At 47.2% G+C, this 23,172-nt stretch overlaps 1 protein-coding gene across 1 annotated transcript in view; it reads left to right on the forward strand.

The window, feature by feature from the left end:
• Positions 1 to 945: 945 nt before the first annotated feature.
• Positions 946 to 23,172, forward strand: part of LOC144159859 (uncharacterized) — a 47,192-nt gene continuing 24,965 nt past the window's right edge. Inside the window, exons 1-10 of the mRNA XM_077691522.1 lie at positions 946 to 1,317; positions 1,382 to 1,555; positions 1,620 to 1,802; positions 1,866 to 2,039; positions 3,453 to 3,582; positions 9,660 to 9,730; positions 11,904 to 12,012; positions 13,558 to 13,912; positions 17,796 to 18,079; positions 18,648 to 18,872. Of these exons, the coding sequence (XP_077547648.1) occupies positions 1,181 to 1,317; positions 1,382 to 1,555; positions 1,620 to 1,802; positions 1,866 to 2,039; positions 3,453 to 3,582; positions 9,660 to 9,730; positions 11,904 to 12,012; positions 13,558 to 13,912; positions 17,796 to 18,079; positions 18,648 to 18,872 (1,842 nt within the window). The 5' untranslated portion in view covers positions 946 to 1,180. The remainder of the gene's footprint in view (positions 1,318 to 1,381; positions 1,556 to 1,619; positions 1,803 to 1,865; positions 2,040 to 3,452; positions 3,583 to 9,659; positions 9,731 to 11,903; positions 12,013 to 13,557; positions 13,913 to 17,795; positions 18,080 to 18,647; positions 18,873 to 23,172) is intronic.

A 23,172-nucleotide genomic window follows, 5' to 3' on the forward strand; every position in this document is an offset into this window, starting at 1 on the left:
TGATGATGCCCGCAAAGTTTGTGGCACGTACCTACAATGGGGGATTGGCCAGGGCTAAATTGGTTGTGGAAATACGTGAGGACTTCAAAATACTAGAGAGAGAGAGAGTAAACTTTATTAAAGAAAAAAGAGCCAAGTGTTCGGTTTCCTCAGTCTAGGACCCCGTTGGAGCGTGCAGCCGACTCAGCCCGGTGAATCATTCGAAGCTGTTCTTCGGCGCTAGAGCTGGCCAGTTCTCCCTCCCACTGCTCAACCGAGGGGTTAGAAATCGCGGAGAGTCAGAGGTTGAGCTGGCACTCCCACACCATGTGGTATAGAGTGCAGGGTGCTCTTTGCAGAATCAACAATGCGGGTCGTATTGCGTTGGGCAGATAAAGTGCAGCTTGGTAGGATGTGGAAAGGTGTTCGTTTGCAGGAGACGCCAGTAGCGCTCCTCTTTCGTGCTGAGAGATGGGTGTGCAAGGGAGAAACGTAAGCCGGGCGAGCCTGTAGTACTGCGTCACCTCCTGGAATGATGTAAAGGGGATGGTCGTCTCTAGCCAACTCTCTCGCGGCGCTCGGCTGGTTAGACCTCGAGCAGTCTCGTGGGCAAAGACATTACCACGGATAGAAGTGTGAGCCGGTGTCCTATTTATTTCCGAAAGAGGCCGTAAAAGCAAACTTCGTTATGAATAAAACCCGACTTTGCTGTAGCTAACAGCAGCGTAGCTCCACTTTTTCGGTATGCCCACGCCCCTGGGCAGAAAAAGACCGTGTCGTATTTTCATTATTTTATTTCAATTTAAAACAAATTATCACAACGTAATTTTTGCATGTTGGAAGTTCAATACCCTGGCGGGACATCCGAAAGCGGAACCGAACATAAAATAAGTAATGATGCATTTTGTCCACAGCACTCACTTGGTGTCATATTTGTAGTTTCATTTCCTACTAGCTTTATTTTGAACTGCAGGCGGCGCAAAATACAGGCCCAGGAAGCACTACATCTACGCCCGCGTTCTAACTACAAGAAAGCTGAATTTAAAGAGAACGACGACAAGACCATTCAGCACACATCATTCACGCGCTCGTCGTTCCCGTTGGCCACGGTGATCATCGTCGCCCCCGCTCTGGCTACCTAAATTTCTGCTGCTGTACCCTGCCCAGCGCTTTCGAAATATCTTCCCGAGCAGCAGCGACCATGGAGCCAGCGGCCAAGGAAGGTGTCGTCTCTCCACCCGCAGCCGACATGACCGGGGCACTGTCGTCTACTGCGGGTGAAAAACACCACAAGAAGCAATCGAAGAAAAGAGTTCAGAGCCCCCTTGACGAGGGCAGGTAAGTTCTTACGGACCTAGAGAAGTGCATTTACAAATGGATAATCTCACTTTCAACCACCCAGTGCCCTTGAACAATCTGAACATGCTGGGGCGAAAGGGGAGAGTCCGGAAAAGGAAGCAGTCACTTCTCCGCAGAAGCAAGAAGTGACCGGGACACTTGCGACGACAACTGGCGGCAAAAAGCGCCACAAGAAGCAGTCCAAGAAGAGAGTTCAGAGCCCCAACGACGAGGACAGGTAAGTTTTTACGGACCAAGCAGAGTGCATTTACAAATGGCTGCTCTCACTTTAAACCACCCAGCGCCCTTGAATTCTCTGGACATGCTGGGGTGAAAGGGGAGAGTCCAGAAAAGGAAGCGGTCACGTCTCCGCAGAAGAAAGAAGTGACCGGGACACTCGTGACGACGACTGGCGGCAAAAAGCCCCACAAGACGCACTCCAAGGAGCAGAAGGACGCTGGCGAGACCGCACCTAAGGAACTGGGGTACGTTTACCTCGAGAAAGTGAAGTGCACCCACAAATTGCTACCTTACCCTATTCTGTCCAGCGCCTTAGAATTCTCGGATCCAGCTCAGGCGCCGATGAAGTCACTGGGCAAGGGAGCAGTCGTGTCGCCGTCTACGGCCGCCGTGACTTCGCCGCCCGCCGTCGCAGACGAAACGCCTCACAAAAAGCCTTCGAAGCACGGCAGCACAACCGGTGACGACGCAACGAAGGAGACGTATGTTTAACCAGATTCATAGCTGCCCTGGCTGGCCTACGAGTCGATCGCGTCATGGTACCCGGTGATCTACCGATGCTTACTACCGCGCGTTCGCAGAACAAACGAATCCGTAAGAGTGCATGCGGTGGAGCACGAATGACTACCACACGTCGTTCCGGTACCTGTCTTTCCCCCCTCTGTAAATCTCGGCATTTCAGCGAATGAAATCAGATTCGCCATGGAACAGGGGGCTTTGAAAACTGTCCAACTTCGCTCGACCTGGTCACCGCAACCGTCAAATCAGCGTGACTATGTGGAGTGGAAAGCCGGGCTCGTTCAAAATGGTTCATGACTGAAACTGCGCACCAAAAATTAGACCAGGGAAGAGAACACACACAACGCGTTGCGTGTGTTCTCTTTTCTGCTCCAGTTTTTTTTTGTGTGTGCAGTTCCACTCGTGACTATGCGTGCACAATGGCTTTCCGTTGAGGAAGAGACGATATGATGACGGCCACGATGATGCCATTATGGCAAGACAAAGCCATGAATCGATTTATTTCACGGTATCATTGCAGATAAGATGGCGGTAGCTTCGGAAGGATCGTCCGATAAGCTAGCAGCGGTGGGAAATGGTATCGGCCGTCAAGCAGTGAATGCCTATGCAGTTTCTCCCCTTTAAGACGCTTAACTCTACTGCCTCCACCTGTGTCACCATACGACACCTGTGGGAGGAATCTGAACCAGTGCAGGTGTGGGGAGCCTTTCAAACAGTTCCGGTACATTGCACAGCCCATCAATGTCAATAATTAAGTCCAGTTTCGCGAAACGTTCAGGAAATTTCACGGTTTTTCGACGAGTTTGCCAACGAACATCTTAAAAGCTAGGCAGCAGAAAGCAGTTTAAAAGGTTGGCGATAATTATTAACCTTAATATTCAACACACTACCCGGACCAGTGGCAACAAATTTTTTCACCTCCCCGACCTTTACGACCCGTCCTGAAGGCTATCCGATTTGGCCGCGCAGTTTCAGATTTCTACTCCAAAGAAGTTTATCGATATAATTGGTCGTTACAAAATAACTTCGCACTTAGTAGCAATGCTTTGAAGAAACCTGCATCGAATTCATCCAGATAGGTCCGAAAGTGGTTGGGAAGCGCTGATTGGTGAGAGCGGTGAAGAGCGGAAAAGGAGTTACCTGGCCGGGTGGAAAACGACTACCTTCTTTCGACAACATTTGCAGTGAACCAAGCGAATACCTGGCCGATGTTTTTAGCCGCGTCTCTTCCGAGTCTGTATTCCGCATTGTGGGTAGCCTGTACCATTAACATATTTTTATTGGTATGAAACCATGGTTACAACTACTGCTGTGAGATTTTTCCCGACCACAAAGGCGTGTTTCCTATATTTGCCTCTGCTTGTCCTGGGCTGCAGGCCGGCAGTGAGTAAGGTGGCGCAAATCCCTGGGAAACCAGAGGGCGCGAAGACTCCTGAAGGTGCTGGCGCCGCCATCGTGAGCCTCGACCTCCCGCCGGCTCCAGCATCGTGCCCAGTCCCCGCCCCAGTAAGCATTTAAACTGTTTGGCCACCTTTTTCAGACCTCACAAGTGCAGTCGCCCGTCCATAATTTTAAGTCCCGATTTTATTTTAAAGCGAAAGCTCTACTACGTGCGCCATGTCTCAAAAGGTAACTCACCGCGTCGCAATAACGTTGAGCCGCCGGAACGAGAGTGTGTCAGGTGTGACGTCAGGTCACGTGATCCGCGGCGGAGGAGCAGCACAGCTGCGCTCGCTCAGAGCCTCCCCGCTCAGATACCACGTGACAAGGCGAGGATGCAACGGCTGCTTCGCCGGCGTTTGGTCACTCAGTTTCGCCATGGATAGCGCGCTTCAGCTCAAGCAGCCGGCTGAACTGAATATAATCAAGCCACACAAACATTTCGATCGCAATAAATAGGGTCCCAAATAGGGTCACAAATGAATAAACTGCAATTCAATGTCAGTAAATCTAAGTATGTAATAATTGCTCAAGTTAATAAATCAACAAATACTAAATTAACGATACTGTTCCGAACTACTGTAAAGTAGACCACGTAGAAACCCAGAAATTTTTAGGTACGTATTTGATTTAGAACTGACTTATCCTGCAATACACACGTAGAAAAACTGTGTAAACTGTTGGTCGTCTGTTTAAAATCGCTTCTCTTATCCTCCTTCGTTTAAAAAAATTGCTGAATATGCCTTATTTTATTCTAGGCTATAATACCGTTCTTTCGTATGGGGTACCACCACCAGTCATAATTACAACAGAATGATTAGATTCCCAAAAAGGTACTCAGAATGTTTGAAAATTACCATGGAAGAATTCAGGATTTAAGAATCTATGATTTATTTTCCAAACATGGTTTTCTAGAAGCTAGTAGCTAGTCAGGTATATTATTACAAAGGGCTACAGTACATCAGAAATAATAACCCTTATAATCACTATACACCTCAGCCACTGAGTCGGTACTGCCTGTCCGGTGGGCTTAGAACAATACAACAGATCCGTACTAATTGCGGTAAACATCTTGATTTCCAGATACCATGGCTCTTAAATAAAATTGAGAGAAACTATGATTACAGCAGACGGTTGTCTAACAAATTAATTAAAAAAAATTTTGTAGATCTTTGTATGGAATACTCCTAATCTACCTGTTATTGCTTTTTTTTTCTCTGTAAATGTGTTATTATATTTCTTATATGTTTACTTTATGTCCTTTAACAATAAGTTGTGTGTTTGTAAGCTGCAAACAACTTGTTGTTGTATTTAAGTATTCTACAGCTGTACGGCACAGCGTATGAATATATCTATTCATACCCACTCGCCTCCCCCGACTCACGCTTCGAGTGTGTTTTTGTTCGTATGAAATTTAATGTTATTGTTTCGACTGCTAAACTGCTGGATTGCCCCGTGAAGCAAGAGCTTCTGTCAGGCCTTTAGATGTTGCTTAACTTTCCACAATTGGAAAGTGAATAAACTTGACACTTGTAAACTGACCCATCTTTTTAACAGGAGGAAATGAAGGTCCAAAGTTATTCCGTAAATTGTCAGCGATAGCCTTGAGCCTTACTCCAGCATAGACCCTCTGGGATGTGCAGTGCTGAAGGCGAGAATGGCGATGAGTGCTGTGGCACTGCAGCTAAGGACACCACCTAACTGATAATCGTTTGTAGGAGGCGCCTTTTGTTAAGGCCGCAAAGGTTCTCCTTTCGTATCTGGTACTGCCGCAGCCAGTGAGGTTGTAGTGTAAGAACTGGTGTTTCGGCTGCAGATACTGTCCTTCGATATGTTATCTCTATCAATAATGGAGACGAGCTTGCAGCAGCCACCGGGGACCCTATTTAGTGAAAAACGGGAGGAAAGATCGAGCAACACCGCCATTTCTTAGGTGAACCAAGTTGTTGTGGACAAGCAAAAGGCAGCAGTTCAAGTATTATAGAAGTATTAAAAGCTTCCAAAGGCGTAAAAAAAAATCTCGCATATCTAGGCAGATTTCCCGGTAGCGAATACAAAAATGACGCTCACAGAATGAAGGTGAGGTTATTAAACCAGAACATTTGAAAGTAAAAACGGGTATTGACGCCTCATACCTTTCTCGCGGAGCAATTTATGAAATCTTCCATGGCGGAATTGGATTGGCGGCGCTATACAGTAAAACCTCGTTATAACAAACTTGAGGGAGGGTCGTAATTACTTCGTTATAACCATTACTTCGTTATGGTCAATGTCCATTTCTACCAACATTTCACATGCAAGAGAGGATGTACTCACCACCGAAACTAACAGCAGCCCGCGAAAACAAAAAAAGCAAAGAATCGTTACTTTATTCACGGAAAACGAATCATCCATGATCATTCGACAGCACACGGGTTGGCGCTTCGCTCCGCAGAGAAAAAGTCCTTAATAGATTTTTGCCGCGTCTTCTGGCGAATGATGGCTTCTTCAGCTGCAGCCGCGATTTCGCGTTAGTCCTCGCCATGATCGTGAACACCAAAGAGGCGGCACAGCACGTCAGCAGCATCCCCGTAGAGTGGCTGGCGGGAATTCCAGACGCCCTACGGGGAGCCCGGGTGACGCGCACCTCGGCGTGTTGTCAGGCGCTCGCAGCCATTTATAGTGCTGGAGTTGGCGGCACCTAGCTATACTCGGTTACAACTCAAGAACGGCACCACCTCATGTAGTGTATCACTCCGCCAAAGCGCCGGACCCGTGACGTCAGTGCGCGCGCGTTTTGAAAGGGGTTTGCTTTGAATGCGTGATATCGTCTGCCTTGTCTCACGAAGTTTGTTTGTCGTCACTGGAGTCTTTTATAAGCATATTAAGTCCAAAAAATTACGGGAACGGCTCACGCCATGCTCAAAATATTCCCAGTAACGTCCTACTTGCGCCGCGCGGAGAAACATCCGGCTACGGTGATAAGGCACAGCGGCAACTTCTGGTGCCGTTCTTAAGTTGTCACCGAGTATAGCGCGAGTGTTTAATTACCGCACCCGATACGCGACATAACCCGTCACGCTCAATAATCTGAGGGGTGCCAAAATGGTATGTAAATGTTTGTTCCGGAAAAACAGTTTAGTTGCACTTATTGCGAGGACATTTTAGCTTCGTTAAAACAAGGTCTTAAATCCACGGGCGTCTATATGGTAATTTCAAGGAGAATGGCGATTGCTCGTTATATTCAATAGTGTAATGAAACAGGCGGGCATGGCGCCGAAGACAGGAGACAGGAGCTGCGACACATAAAAACACCGACCATACGAAGAAGAGAAAGACGAAGATGAAGCTGGAGATGAAGATGGCACATAGCGCATAGGGTAGAAAGCAAGGAAGATGGGAAAGAAGAGATCGGTCCCCGGGATTCCGCTCCACGTCCGACGCCCAGTTCGATGGGCGAAAACACTGCAGCAGTCGACCGGACTGCCAGTGCACAAGGTCGACGCCACTGCAAATCACCAGGCCTGCAAATCGCCTGCGCGAATGGGGTATCGACCCAGTACTCCGTGTCTGCACGTCAGGTGCGGCTTAAGAACCGTCGCTGTCGCCGACCGCCGCAGTTACGCTGCCTGCTCTCGGTCACCACTGCCGTCACCCATTACATCTCTCCCCTTCAGCAAGGAACGGTGACACTGTTTTGTCTACCCCTTCCTTGAGTTCGCTGCGACAAAAACCATTTGACACATTTCAAGGTCCGTCTGATTTGAAGACCTTGCAACACCCCGAAGGTCCAAAGATCCTGCCGTTAACATCGCAATTAGTTCGCTTTAACCCGCTTCGTTATAACGCGTCTTTACTATTTCGTGAGATTTTGTCAGTCTCACAGGGGCATCTCATACGTAAATGAATTCATATATACCAACTTCCATTCAGCGCAGTCTCTCACAACCGCACAAACCACAGTTCGAAAACATTAAAAACAGACCACCCCACTTCCACAAGTGATTGGCTTTGTGATTCAATAATTGATTAAACGATTGATTAACTGATTGATTGATTGATTGATTGATTGATTGATTGATTGATTGATTGATTGATTGATTGATTGATTGATTGATTGATTGATTGATTGATTGATTGATTGATTGATTGATTGATTGATTGCGAAGTTTAACGCACCCACGCTTCGCAGGCGGTGAGGCGCGCCGTAGTGGAGGACTCCGGATTAATTTTAACCACCTGGGCATCGTTAACATGCACGGAAATCTCGAACACACGGCGTTTTTGCGTTTCGCCTTTATCAGAAAAGGGGCCACCACGGCCGGAAAGCTACTCGCGTTCTAGGGCTAAGCAGCACAACGCCTTACCCACTGAGTCACCGCGGCGCGTCGAATGGCGGCGTTTCAATTTCGATTTCTCTGAAATGCCCGACATCTCGGGATACCTTCCGGAAAAGTAGGTCTCCGCCCTGCGTTAAGGGTAGACTGGGAGGCGCACGTAGCTACAGATCAAGACAACTCTGTTGATGCATGCTGGGATATCAGGCAATCAATCAATCAATCAGTCAGTCAATCAAACCACCAATCAATCAATCACTTTAGGATCATTGGCACGAAGAGTTGACCACAAAAGTTTGTACCTATCAACCCACCAATCAATCAATCACTTTAGGATCATAGGCACGGAGAGTTGACCACAAAAATTTGTACCTGTACTCTGAAACTACGCGTACTGTTAACCCTACCAAAGGGTGCCATGTCCACAGAGTACCGCATACTCTGTGGGGTATAGGACAACGCTTTATGAGCAGGAAGGCTTCCTGCCTTCGCACAGCAGCATTTCATGATTGGCGCAGCTAAGCCATTTTTTGTGTTTTTTATGGCATGAAACTACGCTTACAACGAAGGCGCAATAGAGTTCGTCACCCCAAAAGGGTGTATTTCCCATCGTTCTCGGTTTTGGTTGCGCTGCCTTGGGGTGTAAACACAGTCAACGGCTTCGTATGGGTGAACGCGATAGCCTGCCCCAAATAAGTGGTGGCGGTGCATATACAGAGCACAGTGAGCCATCGAAGTGGGATGATAAGTGCAATCCACGACGCTGCCGTTGAGCGTTAACTGTACTGATGGCGAACAGCGCTCGCGTTCTCTGCACCTTCTGCCAGGCAGCGGCACCCATTGGGAGAGGCGGAAATTAACATATGCCCGATTTTGCAGTTCCATTGTTTACTTACCCAGGGCATCACCGCCTTTCCAAAGAACTCTTTTGCTTGGCCCCCAGGGATGTGCTCAAAGCTGAAAGCCGTTAGGTCTTTCAACCATCTCGGTATCTGGGTGGTATCGCAAAATCTACGATAGCACCTCTGCTCACTCTGCGCACCCTCGTTACAATCTCTCAGCGTCCCAAAATATCGGAGGAAAAACAAACAAATGCCACCTTTACTTGTTTATTTCTAAACAAACAGCATTGAAGGCCATATGGAAAGCCACCAGGGCTATGAAAGGTGTGATTTCTTGAGTTGGATCAAAAAGCTATGTAGCATTTGGTGTCCACCCTAATGTCTCTGGCTGGCAATATTAAACAAGCACCGGCATTTCTATGGTATCCCGAATTTTCAAACTCGTGTTTTCCAGCTTCTCAGTAGCTCGGCGTTGGCTAGCGCTCTTAGGACAGGCATTTGCGTCCGTTTCACTGCATTAGCCGGCCTCTTGAGGGGTAATAAAGTGCCATTTTGTTTGTTATAATCAACAGACGGATACGAAATTGCTCGCCCATACAGCCTAAGGCGCATTCGTAACAATTTTTGGCAAGTGTAATTCAATACTGTTTCCTCCATTGCAACTGCCGTCTGTACTGCAAAAGCAGTGTTCTTCCGGATCAGTTAAGCTCAGGCTCAGGATCATGCTTTTTTTATATAGTCCACCAGTCAGAGGCAACCAAATTTCAGCTCTCTCGCCAGAATATGCAAGAATTGGCGCATAACGCGACCTAATAAACCTAATAATCACTCTCTCTCAATCAATCAATTAATAATACTGTTATTTAAATCCACGAGTGGTGGGGACCGTGGACCAATAGGAGTGCTCCGCCAAACAAATCAAGCTTTGCGCGGTGAACCTGATAACGTTCGCGGCTTACGTTGATGACGTAACACCCTTTCCCAGGCACTAGCGGGTGGCAATATTGCCCAGAAGCCCGGGGATCTGCCTGACACCGAGAAGAAGGAAATGATCACGTAAGCCGTCGCAAACATCTCACCTGTACTCAGTCTGCAGTTTCGTAGCGTAAGATGCACTGGCCGAGGTAGAGCGATTTCCCGTGGCTCCTGGAGGGCCGTGCTGCGCAAGCGCGAGGAGCATTGGATTGGATTGGATTGGATTTGGATTGGATTGGATTGGATTGAATTAGATTAAAGTCGATTTATTTGATTTGGTTGGATTGGATTGAAAATTAAGTGTTTTAGCAACAGTAAGCATGATAATCAGCTAATCCTAGACAACCGCAAAACCTAAGAGTAACTAGCTGAACCTTAGCTCACGCTACGTATATCCTGGCATAGCCGAGCTAAGCCACTGCTATTTTTTGGTATATGTGTGTGTGCATGCATGCGTATGTTGTTCGTGTGCATATTCGTGCGTGAATGTGCGTGCGTGCATGTGTATGTATGCAATTGTGTGTCCTAAGAAACCACTTGAGAGACATCCGAAATGGGAACAACAGACATTCATGAAAGTACGCATTAAGGAAGACCTGCAACACGTTTTCAATCTTTTTTCTGAATTTAAAATACTTTCAGGACGCTGTCTGTAAGAGTATAGGGGTCACAAACTATCGAAGACAAAAACTGCTGCTCTAGGTTTATCAGACAACGTTGAAACCTGATCAAAATTTTTTCTTCTTTTCCCCGGCTTGGAGTTCTTCGAGCGCACGAAGGACGTCATTAAAGCGATGTAGCGGCTATTGGCCAGCTCCATCTTAGTCGCAGCAGTAAACGGCTTCCGTGGCATTTTGAAACAAATCGCTACAAAAGCAAATCAGAAAAAAAAAGCGGATAAGGACAGCTTTTGCCGTACTTCCAGACTGGAAGGAAAGAGGGAAAGCATTTATTGGAAGAGTTGCAGAGTCTCTTGAAGAACCATCCCCGCTCACACCAAGGAACACTTAAACACTACTACAGCAATTGAGGGCTAACAATTATTACTAAAGTTGTCAGAGATATGGTCGTAAAATAACGTCTTAGAAAAGGAACTTTGTTACATACGATGAGCACGTAGGCTCAAGCGACTAGCACCCTTACAATACACACAAGGATGTTCTCATAAGCACCCCGTCCCCGTGTTCAAGTCGCACAACGAATTCTCGGAACCTGGCGCAGCATAATCCATGCGAATACAGAGACATCACGAAAGCCCAACATCATTGTAGTAAAATAGTCTGCACCTTGGCGCATTGCAGCTGCGTTAATGCAAGCTCCCCATGCTAGAGCTGATTGACACCCATACGAGTCCCAGCTAACTGTAGCCAATATAAATCAATGCTACAGAGTGTGCGAAAACTCTAGAATGTACGGCAAGCCGACGTTTGACACAAGGAGGAGACTGTCTGTGGCCTGCACTTTAGACAGTTTCTAGCTTCCCTCTGTGTATTTGTGAGGAATTAAAATCTTCTTTTTTTTCCAAATTCTGGTGCCAATGCAAAATTTTAGATACACTGCGCGTCTACAGGAGCCGAAATTCGCAGGTGGTGCCCCTTCCAATACAGTCCATTTGCCGTTCGTGTACAACGGGGCATATTTTTCGCTGGTAGGACTCTGATATTCACAGAAATTGACACCCCGCCTAACATCTCTGAGGCCACATCATGTCAGCCTTGCGACTAATCCTGCATAGCTCGAAATAAACACCTCAAAGCCGGTATGAAATTGAGCTTGAGGACATTGTAGAATCCCGGCTTGTTTTACAGAGAACGCGCTGTATAGTTGGCTTCCCGTTGCGACAAAGGGGCTGCCAAAAGAGCCAACAGAGAGCAAGGATAAAATAAACACTTAGAAGATACAGTATTAGGACTATAGAGCAATTGGAGACTGTTCTGCTCCGCTTCACACCTCAGCCACAACTCGCAGCAGTCCGAAGCCGCCGCTAGGACCCAACAAATACTGTCTGACGGCTAAAGTAGGGAAACCATTCAAGACGTCTAGCCGTCGGAACCTATCTCGAACATCAAATAGTCATCACTCTCTCTCTCATGTAGTAACGTGCGAAAGTCGCTTCAATCGTATGCATGGTTTTGGAATCACCTCTAGCAACTCCACTTTCATTTCTGCGAAAGGCAGTCCCAAACGAATGCCCTTCCTGTCATGACTGCTTCGATGGAATTCTCGATTTCCGGCCGATCTTCTGTCTATGCAGGAACACCCTCCCGATAATAGAAGCCGTGGTACTGGTCATCGGTTTAATGGTGGTCATCGTCGTGGGCCTGCTTGTCATTCCCCACCCGAGTCCCACCGACTCTGCCGCGGTGAGAGGCTTACGAGAGTCCTTGCCTTACAATGACTATTTCCAGTCATCTTCTTAGTACGGATGGAATACACGGGGACAAATAAAGGGAAGAGATGAAGTGGTTTGGTGATGGGAAAGTTCCATAGAAGAAAGTAAGATGGATGAGTACTTAAGTGTACGGAAATAAAAGCGAGCAGGATATCAAAGTGAGGCAGGAACAGCAGCGATGTTGCGCATTAGCATTTCATGGTTCAGCGAGTGTCAGCCGGAAAGCACTTGGGAAAGTCCGTCCCGCGATCGATGCAGTGGGTGTGCTCACTTTGGCTTAAGAACAACGTAAAAACGTGCTACTTGCTAACCAAGCACAAGCACGCAACGGGCATGGCCATTGCACCTCTCCGTGCAAAGTCGACGGGAGTAACCACGCACATCATACACAGGGTGGAGATCACTGTACTCTGCTTACAATTCTTTGTAAGCATGATCAAACCGTGTTTACTTCTTGTACTAGCCACGTCCCGCAAGTAGTAAATGGCTTAGCCACTGAGGGCTGTCGATTCAGATAAACGGAGCCCACTTTGGATGTGGACAAAATACCGTCTGTTTATATTCTCTTGGTGCGATTGCTGCCCGTAGCATTTCTGTGCAATCAAGCCATACAGAGGGAGATTCTAGAATGGTAGAATGGGTTTCGTTGGGAAAATAAATCTTAATGAATTGCAATTCGTACACTGGCGGTCTTTTTCGGCCTTCATGCAGTCACTTCTAACAGCGCACCCCATTAGGGGTTTGATAGCGCCACGCAGCTTCATCACACCTAAATTCTCTCGTTCTCATAAAAATATCAATCTGGATACCCTGCAATGTAAGCAGCTTTGTCAGGGATCTGTAGGGAACTCCTGTGGGTCCCACATGGCTTAGATAACTTGAGGTATGACGTCTTGGGCAGCGTTCAAGGGAAGCTTGGGCAATTAAAAGGAAGCTTGAGAAAAAGAATAATTTAAGAAAACTTCCCCGTTGAGTGAAGCCTGCAAAAGACCTGCTAGATTGAAGGAAGAAAAAGTTAAAATATTTAAGTTGGTCATCTGACACGGATTCCCCACAAAACGTTCGCCACCTGAGTGCCTATTGGCTCACCACGGACGAAGCAAGGAGTGCGGGAATACAACTCACAAGGCCTATAACATCTTCCTCCAGCCGTTCGTGTGTTTCATGTCATTTCCCGCGCATCACTGTATTTATTATTAGATTAATTTACCATGGAAACCTTCATGTCGAACTAGCAGTTCTTCATCTGGTATGTAGAGCTGCAGCGTTCTGAACCTCGTTTAGTGTGCTGCAATCCGTTACACAGAAGCGCTTACAAATCCAGTGTAAAAAACACATCTTTATCACTCCGTCCTGTTATACTCGTTTCTTGTGCATTAAATAAAGGAACCACCTTTTCCTGTCTGTGCCGATTTATTCGGCGGTAATTTCACAAATATGTCAAACAGTCGCGCATGTTGAGGACCCAGCTTTGATCTTAGCAGAAACGAAATTTAGCTGCTCTGGCGTGGCTCAGGTGTCCACCACATCCGGTGATTTCGTCGGCGAGAAGTTCTCGGTGCATGGCGTGGAGGTGTACCGCTGGCTGGGCATACCATACGCCGAAAGCACAGCGGGAAAGAATCGCTTCCAGATGCCCGTGCCCAGTACCGTCAAGCGGCGCACCATGGCCAACGAGTCTCGCCCTCCGTGCGCCCAGTGGGTGAACGGCAAAGTGGTGGGCAGCGAAGACTGCCTGCACATGAACGTGTGGGCGCCGATCCGGAGCAGGGCGGCCGGCTCCAACAGGACCCTGGTCTTAGCGTCATCCAGCTACTGGTTTCAGAGGAGCTCCGACAACGACACCTACTGGTCCGAGCTGGCTGCAAAAGGTGAATTCGACTTATCCACAAGGGCTTGATGACAATGCATGCACGGTAGACTGTTTTGTCCCGAAACAATGATGCAAATTTTATCGCGAAATTCACACACGGAGTCGAAATATTGGAAGAAAAGATGAGACAGTGGCGACACCACTGCCACTTTCCCGCAATTTGTCTACGACGTCCCGGAATTTTCTTTTTGAGAATGGCGACCGCCGGCATGAGCCAGCGCCAAGAAAATTGATTAGGCGATAGTAACATGCCCTCCAGTCCCGTATGATTGCACCACTCTAATTATATCATGCGGAGAATGCATTTGCATTCATGTTTTTTATGCTGGCCTATATTACGTTTCTCCTGCCAATATAACGTCCGTGTTGCGCAAAAGTTGAAAGTTATACAATATGTCTTGTGTTTTATTAAGACGACTTTCGAGACTGGAATAGGGCTGGGTAAGTTACCAAGGATAGCTCTTTCAAACTGAATAAAGTTTTGTTTTCTTGGCCTCTTCTGCCGACGATAAATTCCCAGCCGTCAAGCCAATATTTGCACGCCTCCAGCGTTGAAACTGAGCATGTGTTTACTTTTAACCGATATTCTAAATGATTCCAAGCAGCGTTTTTCCAGCTCTTTGTGAACATTAATCTTGACCAAAAGCTGGCAGAACACTGTTGAGAATCCTTTGGAAACAAGTCTTTGCCAAACAATTCTTCGGCAGGGACTCGTTCGATCGAGATTGACAGTTTGCGTCGTCTTTGCCAAGCATGCTGTTGGGCGGACACGAGGCAAACTGCAATGACAGCGATAAACGATGTTCTTGCTATCACGGCTGACCAGTCGGATTTCTTGGGGCAGTACAGTAATTAAACTACGTATACAAAACTTCCCTGTAGCCGGCTTAAAATTTTTGACGCTGAATAGAATTGTCCAGCTTTCGCATCGTGTGCAGATGCGCCTGCTGAATGAACTCCATGTAAAAGATGCCGGTTGCTCAAAGCTACCAACACCAAACGTCGTTCTCTCAGGCAATAAGCGCGCTTTATTTTGCGTTATTTGGGAGTCGTTCCACCATCCACCTTTGCTTGCTTTTCGTTTTGCTTTTGGTCTTACAAACAACTCATTCATTCAGAAGAATATCTTGTGAAAGATTTGTCTATACAAATTTCAGATGTAGATCATTTCGAAAGAAACAGCGCGAGGGAGACAGGACATAAGGAGCGACGACAACACATCGCTGAACTAACAACTGAAATTCAGCATTCACCCTGACCCACTACGTGGCCTCATATCTTGACGACCGAGGGTAATGACGTGTCAAATCGTTGAACAAATACACATGTTCATCGGCATATTATGCACCCATGGCGCACCGCGACCAGAGAAGAAAACAAATTCCCTATCTGTCCGCGACACCGACGCAATACTCACGCACTTGTGGCCATTTCTTCTAATCTTAAAAACTTCGATATTCTGCCGTACAATTCCTCCCTCGTGTTTGGCAACTACAGCAGTGTCTTGAAACATGCGATTGAACATGAGACTTAACATTTGACTACCCTGGGTTGCCAAGATATGAGGTGACGTGGTTGCTGAGGGAGTTATATATTGTTGCTTTCCAATAAACTTCACTTGTGAGTTCACTGCTGTGTCGTAGTTCCTCCTCCTTGCATTCTTGCTGTTTTTTCTCGAAATGGTCAGTCATACCAAGTAGCCCCACTTGGTCTAGAACTTGACGCCTTATTTCTCGCCGCTCGCGATAAACACGCGACTTCACGTGCAAGGCGGTTTTCTGTTTACAAAACAAAGAATTGTTCTTTAACAGGCGGCATTCGCCTAAAAAGATGTGTGCCGGAACCATAGGGAAGCCCTTCGAAACTTGGCTGTAATTAGCTTGCAAGGACGTCTTGAGTAGACGTTGTAACAAGGAAAGATAACCATGTAAAAGCATGAAGAATGCTATTGGTGTGTCTGTTATTTGTATGTAGGTGTATATGTTTGTTACACTTGCGTTACTAGCTTTCGTCTGGATACGTGTGAATTTTAGCATGAACGCCAGGTTGATTTTACCTTTGCATACATATGTATTTGGCATATTCGTGCGTACCTATGTATTTTTTTGTTGAAAATTGGCAACATATTCTTTTGCCTGTGGTTGACAACAAAATGCCGTTGTATGTACTGGGCTTAATGTTGCCCATGTGAAAGGAGTTGGGGACCTCGTCAAGCTGTCATCAGCTGGCTTTTTCTCACGCGTCCTCGTGCACTGAAAAACGTGAAATAAATAATTAAATAAATAAATAGGATCCAATTAGGTTTTTTCACGCTTGCGCTGCATCCTGGCGTAGGTGGGCAACATAGTCCTACCGTGCCCCGGAGACTCTGTCACGCGACTTCACGGCAGCGATACTACGTAGCACGTTTACCTGTCCGTGCCTATTTATACATTAGGCAGACATAAAACACATGGGGATGAACAGCTGGCTTTAGGTTGTTCAAGAAGGGAAAGAGTTGATCGCCGGGACGTGGGCTAACGTTGGACCAATTCTGTAAATCATGGTCTGTTTGTCTGTCTGTCTGTTTCTCGGTATGTCCGTCCGTTCGTCCGTCTGTCTATTCAGCTGCCCGTCCAAAACCTAAAGAAAATCGTAACCGAAAAATCAATTTAGATAAAATTTTCACAAGTGCCAAGTCTTGTTATACCCAATATCTTTCACCCTTTTTCAGCAAAAAGCTATTAGGAATATTTGAGCAAAGATATAAACACATAATTCATGCCAACAGTGCTCTTTCAATTAAAAAAAGACGCGCGCGTAATGTTTTGGGGTCGCAAACAAAATACCGTGTTGAAATATTTTAACCACAAGATACAAAAAGGGCTTCCATTCGAACCTCATGCTCGGGGGGCGAGCACCATGCCCACCAGTAACAGAACATCACAACAGATACGACAGCTGTATTGCGAAAGCGGGAAAATCGGATTGAATTAGGAAACCTGCATAGCATTTCCGAGACAAGAAGTAAACAGCGAGAGCGGCAGGTGGGGGAGCGGTGAAGGGCGCAGGCACGAGGCCAATATTAGGTGTGGAGTACCTTAGGACCTCCCCATCAAGCCCGCCCGCGTCCATCCGTGCGCACACCACCATCAAGCGAAAATCAAGCGAAATTCGATTTGAGCCGTGAGTTGCATTTTCATTTAGAGAATAATCAAGGTGCAGATCATGGCTCAAATCGACTGACGGTCGGTGCGCAAATCGGATGTCACTCGGGGCGCAACTTGGATGTCATTTCGAGTGCCCGTACTCCGCACCCTCGCCATCATCCACGGAGTGGAGATGCTGCCATTTTGTTTACGCTTTTAATTCCAAGTATAAAAGGGCCCATGAAGACAAAATACAAGTTTGGTTCTTTAAATTGTCTCGTCCCGATAACAGTAGACCAATTTTATCGGAAACTTCGAAGATACATAATGAAGACAATAAAGAAAACAAGTGCCGCAGAAGCAATGGCGGCCCGTAGCCATTTTGGGGCCACTTTTCTGCAACATCCCAATATCTTTCTGCGGTTTTCAGATGCCGACCTAGACCATCGCTAAGATAAATGACTGTCTAAATGGGGGTGGGGCCTCTAGTTCCGTTTGCTCGCATCACTCGAATTCTGGTGCGCAGTTACCATTCTGAACAGTAAGGTATAGTACTGGCCCACGTGACGTCACTGCCACCCATGACACGTCCCTGTAGCGCAAAATTTTCGTTTAATGGTTCACACATTCCTTCTACTAAAAAGGTACTTCGTTGCTGGAATGGAGCTTAACGATGTTCTCAAGCCTACCTCTTCCCAGTTAGACAAAGCTGTGTTTCATGTGCTTACCTCCACTACCATCGTCTCTAAACAGCCGGTGTGGTCGTGATGTCTCCGAACCTGCGACTCGGCGTGCTGGGATTTCTACACGCGGGGAGTATGCCAGTACAGGACGTCGCGAAGGAAGACGCTAAGGCCGCCCTGAACTGGTCGGTCACCAACGCGGCCGCCTTCGGTGCCCGCCCGGATGGAATCGCGCTCGTGGGAAGCGGCTCGGGGGCCTACATGCTGACCCAGGCGGTTCAGCGCCTCAACATCAGCTGCAGGCGAGCAATACTGGAGGGGCCCGTGCCTGGCTCGCTCTGGCCTCTGAACACGGTGAGCTCACGTTTTGCACCACTTTGGCCTCTCAAACATTTAGAGAACGTCCTCCTGCAAGGACATGTCGTTCACTTAAGCCCGCTTCCGCGGTTTGGCATCCTACAGCGGCGTCTAACGTCTAGCGATCCAGTTTGACATAGTTCGGCCAGATTCATGTCACTAATACCGGTAGCCTGCTTTCTCGGGATAAATCGGAGCATCGCAAGTAGCGCCATTTTTGTTCTTTTAGAAATTTACCGTAATGATTGCTTAAAAGCATAACCCATTTAATTATAGTACACTCACATTGTCTGCGAAGTTCACGATGATTTTGTTGCTATTGGGGAAATAATAGGATTTGTTTAATAGGAAACAAGCGTTGAATGGATACGTCTGCCAGTCACGAGGGGTTCACATTCCATGCACCCACAATCCAAGGAATTCTGTTCAAATCTGCTTTCGCTAACCGTCATTGTTGCTCTATCTGATAGCTGCGCTCTCCCTTGTCTATATCGTGCATGAAGACGTAAAAGTACGCTAAACCAGTCCGTAAAAATACCCACAAGCGGCACCATTGGGCATGCAGGGCGAACTGGAACCCTCGAAAGCCCTGACTGCTTCTCTCGGCTGCCCCGACGGAGCAGCAGACACCCCGCTACCTTGCCTAGTCAACGCTAGTCTGCAGGACCTAACCTCGCATGCCGCACACATGGAGTTTCGGTTTGCCCCGGCCCTGCCCGGATTCCAATCGCTGGAAAAGGACGCGCAGCCCGTAATAGCTGAGGTCATTGCTGGCGTTGATATCGGCGAGGTAAGTCAGGCAAGATGTATTTTCTAAGCTACCGTAACACCCTCCCAGTGGTAATGGGACAGACAACTCATTTTTGTGGAGTCAATGCTCTCTGTCTCAAACGAAAAAGAATCACTTGAGACACCTTGAACCAAACGGCTTTCCTGATATAGCCCTAGAACGTTTGAAAGCGGCATTTTGCAGCAGAGCTGTCTACCTCCACCCCCAACGGTTTCATCTCCGTGGGCAAAAACGCCAATGCTTAAGACACCGAGCGCATGCGTCAGGCTAATCAGGCATGCAGCATAGAGCTCAGAATTTGATTAAGCAAATCACAAAACAACCATCGATACTGCATTACGAACGATAAGGCGCCTGTATACACTGCGTTAGAACGGTGGTTTGGGCTAGTTGGTGCATACTGAAATTCAAAACAGCGCAAAATGACGGCCTCCCTTTCTTCGGTATATTTCGCAAGCCGCGCAATAAACCAACCAGTTGCTGGTCAGCGCCTCGTGTCGTCGTTTCCTTGTCCCGTCTTTTTGCGCTGTTTTGAATTTCAGCCTGTATACAACGACACCCCCCCAAGTGTTCCTGGTAAAGATTATATTTGCAGACTATCTTCTAACGCTAGACAGGACTACTGTCATTAAATAGAGCAGTTCTTGTCCATGCAAGACGTAGAGCGCATGCGCCAGGCTATAGGCAGGACCGTGCGTTTGCCGCCAGAGAATCCGAGCGCAGTGTCAGTGGATAGACCACCACTGAGGCACGCAAGCCAGCAACGGCAGCCATTTTGATTTTTGGCGTTGATCAGTGTTGCCAGATTGCCGCATCTACGGCCTCGCCGTTAATTTTGACCGGGTCGTTTGTTAACAACACTGCCGAAGATACAGCAAAGGGGCATCTTTGGACACACTTCTGCTGCTGAAATGCTGTTACACGCGTCATCTTTGATTCGTATTCCGAACGAAGAGCAGAGAGGGCAAGGTAAGCCTACAAGAGTTGAGCGACTAAAATGCATTAACAACAAATGATGGCGTCAATGAACCGTCGCAGTGTAGACAAATGTCGCGAAGTGCGAACTAGGAACTGGTCCTGACGGCGCACAGAACAATAGGAGCGAAGAGTGCCGATATCTAGTGACGCTAGCCGTGCGCAACCAACAAGCCCGGCGAGACGATGAGAAACGTTTTCGCACACTCCTGTACATCCAAAATTTGTAGTGGTTTACAGCATCTTTGCTGGACATCCACTCTCGCCGGGCTTGATGGCGACCAATTTTTAGAGCGACCTGCTTTACGTATGCTGCAAAAAGAAATTCTTCCAAAAATGTCAGTGACCGGCACGGCAACTGAAGCAGTCAGCTTCCTGGCAATGGCAAACACTGCGAACTTGATTGCCCCAGTATAAATCACCGCTACAAATCCCCCTTCTAATTTTGCGGGGCAACAAGGCTGTGTCCAAGCACAGGCAACTTACACGCGTATCAATGGGCCATGAAGATATAATACCACTTTGCCTAATGTAAACAAACCGGCCTATGGCAACTCTCAGTTGTCTGACTGCCACAAAAGACGTTTACAGAACCGAGCAAACGGGTAGAGACCAGGGTGTCGAACCGGAATTTTTTCGGGTTCGGTTCGGGTTCGGGTTTAAGCCTTTCGGGTTCGGTTCGGGTTCAGTTCCAGAGCCCCATTCCGTTCCGGTTCGAACCGGTTCGAACCCGTTCGAACCGGTTCAAAAGGGTTCAAACGGGTTCGAAGAAAAAAAAAAGCAGGCGTGTTTTTTTTCTGTTAATTTTTTGTGCTCATTTTTCGCTTCCTTATCAAATCGGCATAACAACAAATTCATAATGAAGGTTTCTTTGTCCAAATATTTTGTCTTCGCCAAACTAAAGCGACCCTGCAACACGTTTTTCAACTTTTGTCTAAATCTTGAGTGCTTGCAGAAAGTAGTCAACCAACGCATTATACTATGGGGTCGCAATGTGCCTCAGCCAAAAATTACTGTTCTCTCCTCGTCAGATAACCTAGAAACTTGCTCAAAATATTTTTCTCTCCTTCCTGGTCTTCGCGTTCTTCGACCGCTGAATGACGTCATTACAGTGGTGTAGCGGCTGTTTGCCGGCTTTCCTTAAAGGAGCCATTAAGAGAAAATGCAAGTTGGTTTTATTCGAAAGATTATGTGTTTTATAGTGCCCCCAGCGCTTCTCCGGATACAAACGGTGCTTTATTCACTGAGAAATTAAACAATTTTGGTTATAATTTTGATTTTCCCGGTCAATCGTGCGTTTTCGTGGTCCCAAATGACATCACAGGAACCGACCGCTCTGCAGCCTAGAGTTCCTTCATTCACGCATCCGCCGTACAGGGTAGAGACACGTATACGCTGGCGCCGCCATTTTCGGTTGCTCGCTCGCCGCCGAAGCAAGTCATTGTGTCAAAACCGGGCTAAAATTATCGCCGCAACGCGGTTTACTGAAGAAGTTTGAATCGTATTGTCTGTTTCGCGTTGCTAGGTCTCGTGGGAAATGAAAAGAATAACGCGTTGAGCCCGTTGGCCCAATTGCGGCGGCACGGGACCGTTCAAAGGTTGTATCCACCCTGTACAGCGGTGTTGGTTTGTTCCCGCGTTCCTTTACGTTCCGTAACCTAGATGGCGCCACCATGCCATGGCAAGCGTTTGGTTTGTTTTTGCCCGCATTTAAACCTGGCTTGTTTTTGCTCTGGGAGAAAATATTCGTTCCCTGAAACAGTGCTCGCTCGACAAATGGGGTCACGTAAGACACCGTTGCTTGCGTCAATCGGTCAGTGTCGTCTGAGACAACCCCAAGCCCCGTAGTGCTGTGCAGCTGAACCAAGCATGCTGTGCGCAGTACGAACAGCAGAACGCATCAGTACTTCTATGTTTACATGTGCGTTCGTAACTTCCACTGTTTGTCCCATCATTCTTATTGCTTTGTAAAGAATGTGCCCTAAATTTAAGCGCAAATCGCTCGTTCGTCTAGTTTATAAGCTCTACTTAATTTGCGTCTGCTTCTGTCAGCCTCCGCCAATCGCAGAGCTTAGCTCATGTGACATCATAGGTTCTGTTGCGGGAAATGAGCTGGTGGGCCGCATGACCATTCCCGTTTTTCCTAATTATGTAGCTTATTTGAGCGACGTTTACGTTAAAAGTGGTGTCAGTATGATTCTAACGAGACAATCTTTTGAATGAACCAAACTTGTGTTTTCTCTTCATGGCTCCTAATAGAACGCATTTGATAGCCATCTAAAAAAAGCCACAAAAGCGAAGCAGAAACGGAAGGTGTATCCGCAGTGACGAGCAATGCTCTGTGCTGGCAATAGCTATAGTTTTCGCAGTACTTCCAGATGCGAAGAAGATTGAAAGCGTTTTCGAAAGTGTTTATTTATTTATTTACTGGTTTTTATTTATTTATTTATTTACCTAGTTATATTTATTTATTTATTTACTGTTGGGTTTAATGCGCCGTCGCAACGCCGACGACAAGTCGCGCCATAGTGGAGGGCTCCAGATTAATTTTGACCACCTGGGGATCTTTACGTGCGACGACATTTCGGACACACGGACGTTTTCGCTTTTCGCTTGCATCAGAAAAGCGGCCGCCGCGACCGGGAATCTAAACCGCGTCTGTGTGCTCATCAGCGCTACGCCTTAGCCACTGAGCCACCGCGGCGAGTTTAAGGTGTAGAAGAGCTCCTTTAACTGTACCCGCAAAATGTTTTCTCTGGTAGTGTGACGAGTATGTGGCGCCGACTGCCAAGCGTGGCTGGTGGCATTTAGCTAAATTTCCTACTGCTCATATTTTATCTGCTAACAGAGCTGTTAGAAAGAAAGAATGGCTCTAAAGACTCATTGGACGGCGGGTATAGCACGACATTGGATAGGGAACCACTGGAGATAGGAACTTGCTGATGGCCCTTCAGCGACTGGTGACAGCGATTGGGCTCTAGGAAAGATGATAGCCAAGTGAAGTCACAAGCACCAGTAATGATCACTTGTAGAGAGAGAGAGAGAGAGAGAATGAAGTTTAATTCAATCGAGGCAATGTTTAAAAGAGAGGCGTCCTCATTCGAAAGGGCCGAATCGACAGCCGTTTCCATCAAGAACAACTGATCTTCCATGCCGCAGATGGCCATGGCTTTCTCCCAATTCTCTATGGAAACATGAAGGTTGGATGGATCTACGGCACACTAGTCGCAGCCGCCTCCTGTGTGTATGAGGTTCCCAGGCTCTCCACAGAAGCAACGCAATGGAGAGAGTTGTGTCCCGTCAAAGAGGTGAAGTCTGGCGTTGT

This window comes from Haemaphysalis longicornis, unplaced genomic scaffold (assembly GCF_048455015.1).
Source record: "Haemaphysalis longicornis isolate Haplotype H1 unplaced genomic scaffold, Haemaphysalis longicornis Haplotype H1 scaffold_10, whole genome shotgun sequence".
NCBI classification, from domain to species: Eukaryota; Metazoa; Arthropoda; class Arachnida; order Ixodida; family Ixodidae; genus Haemaphysalis; species Haemaphysalis longicornis.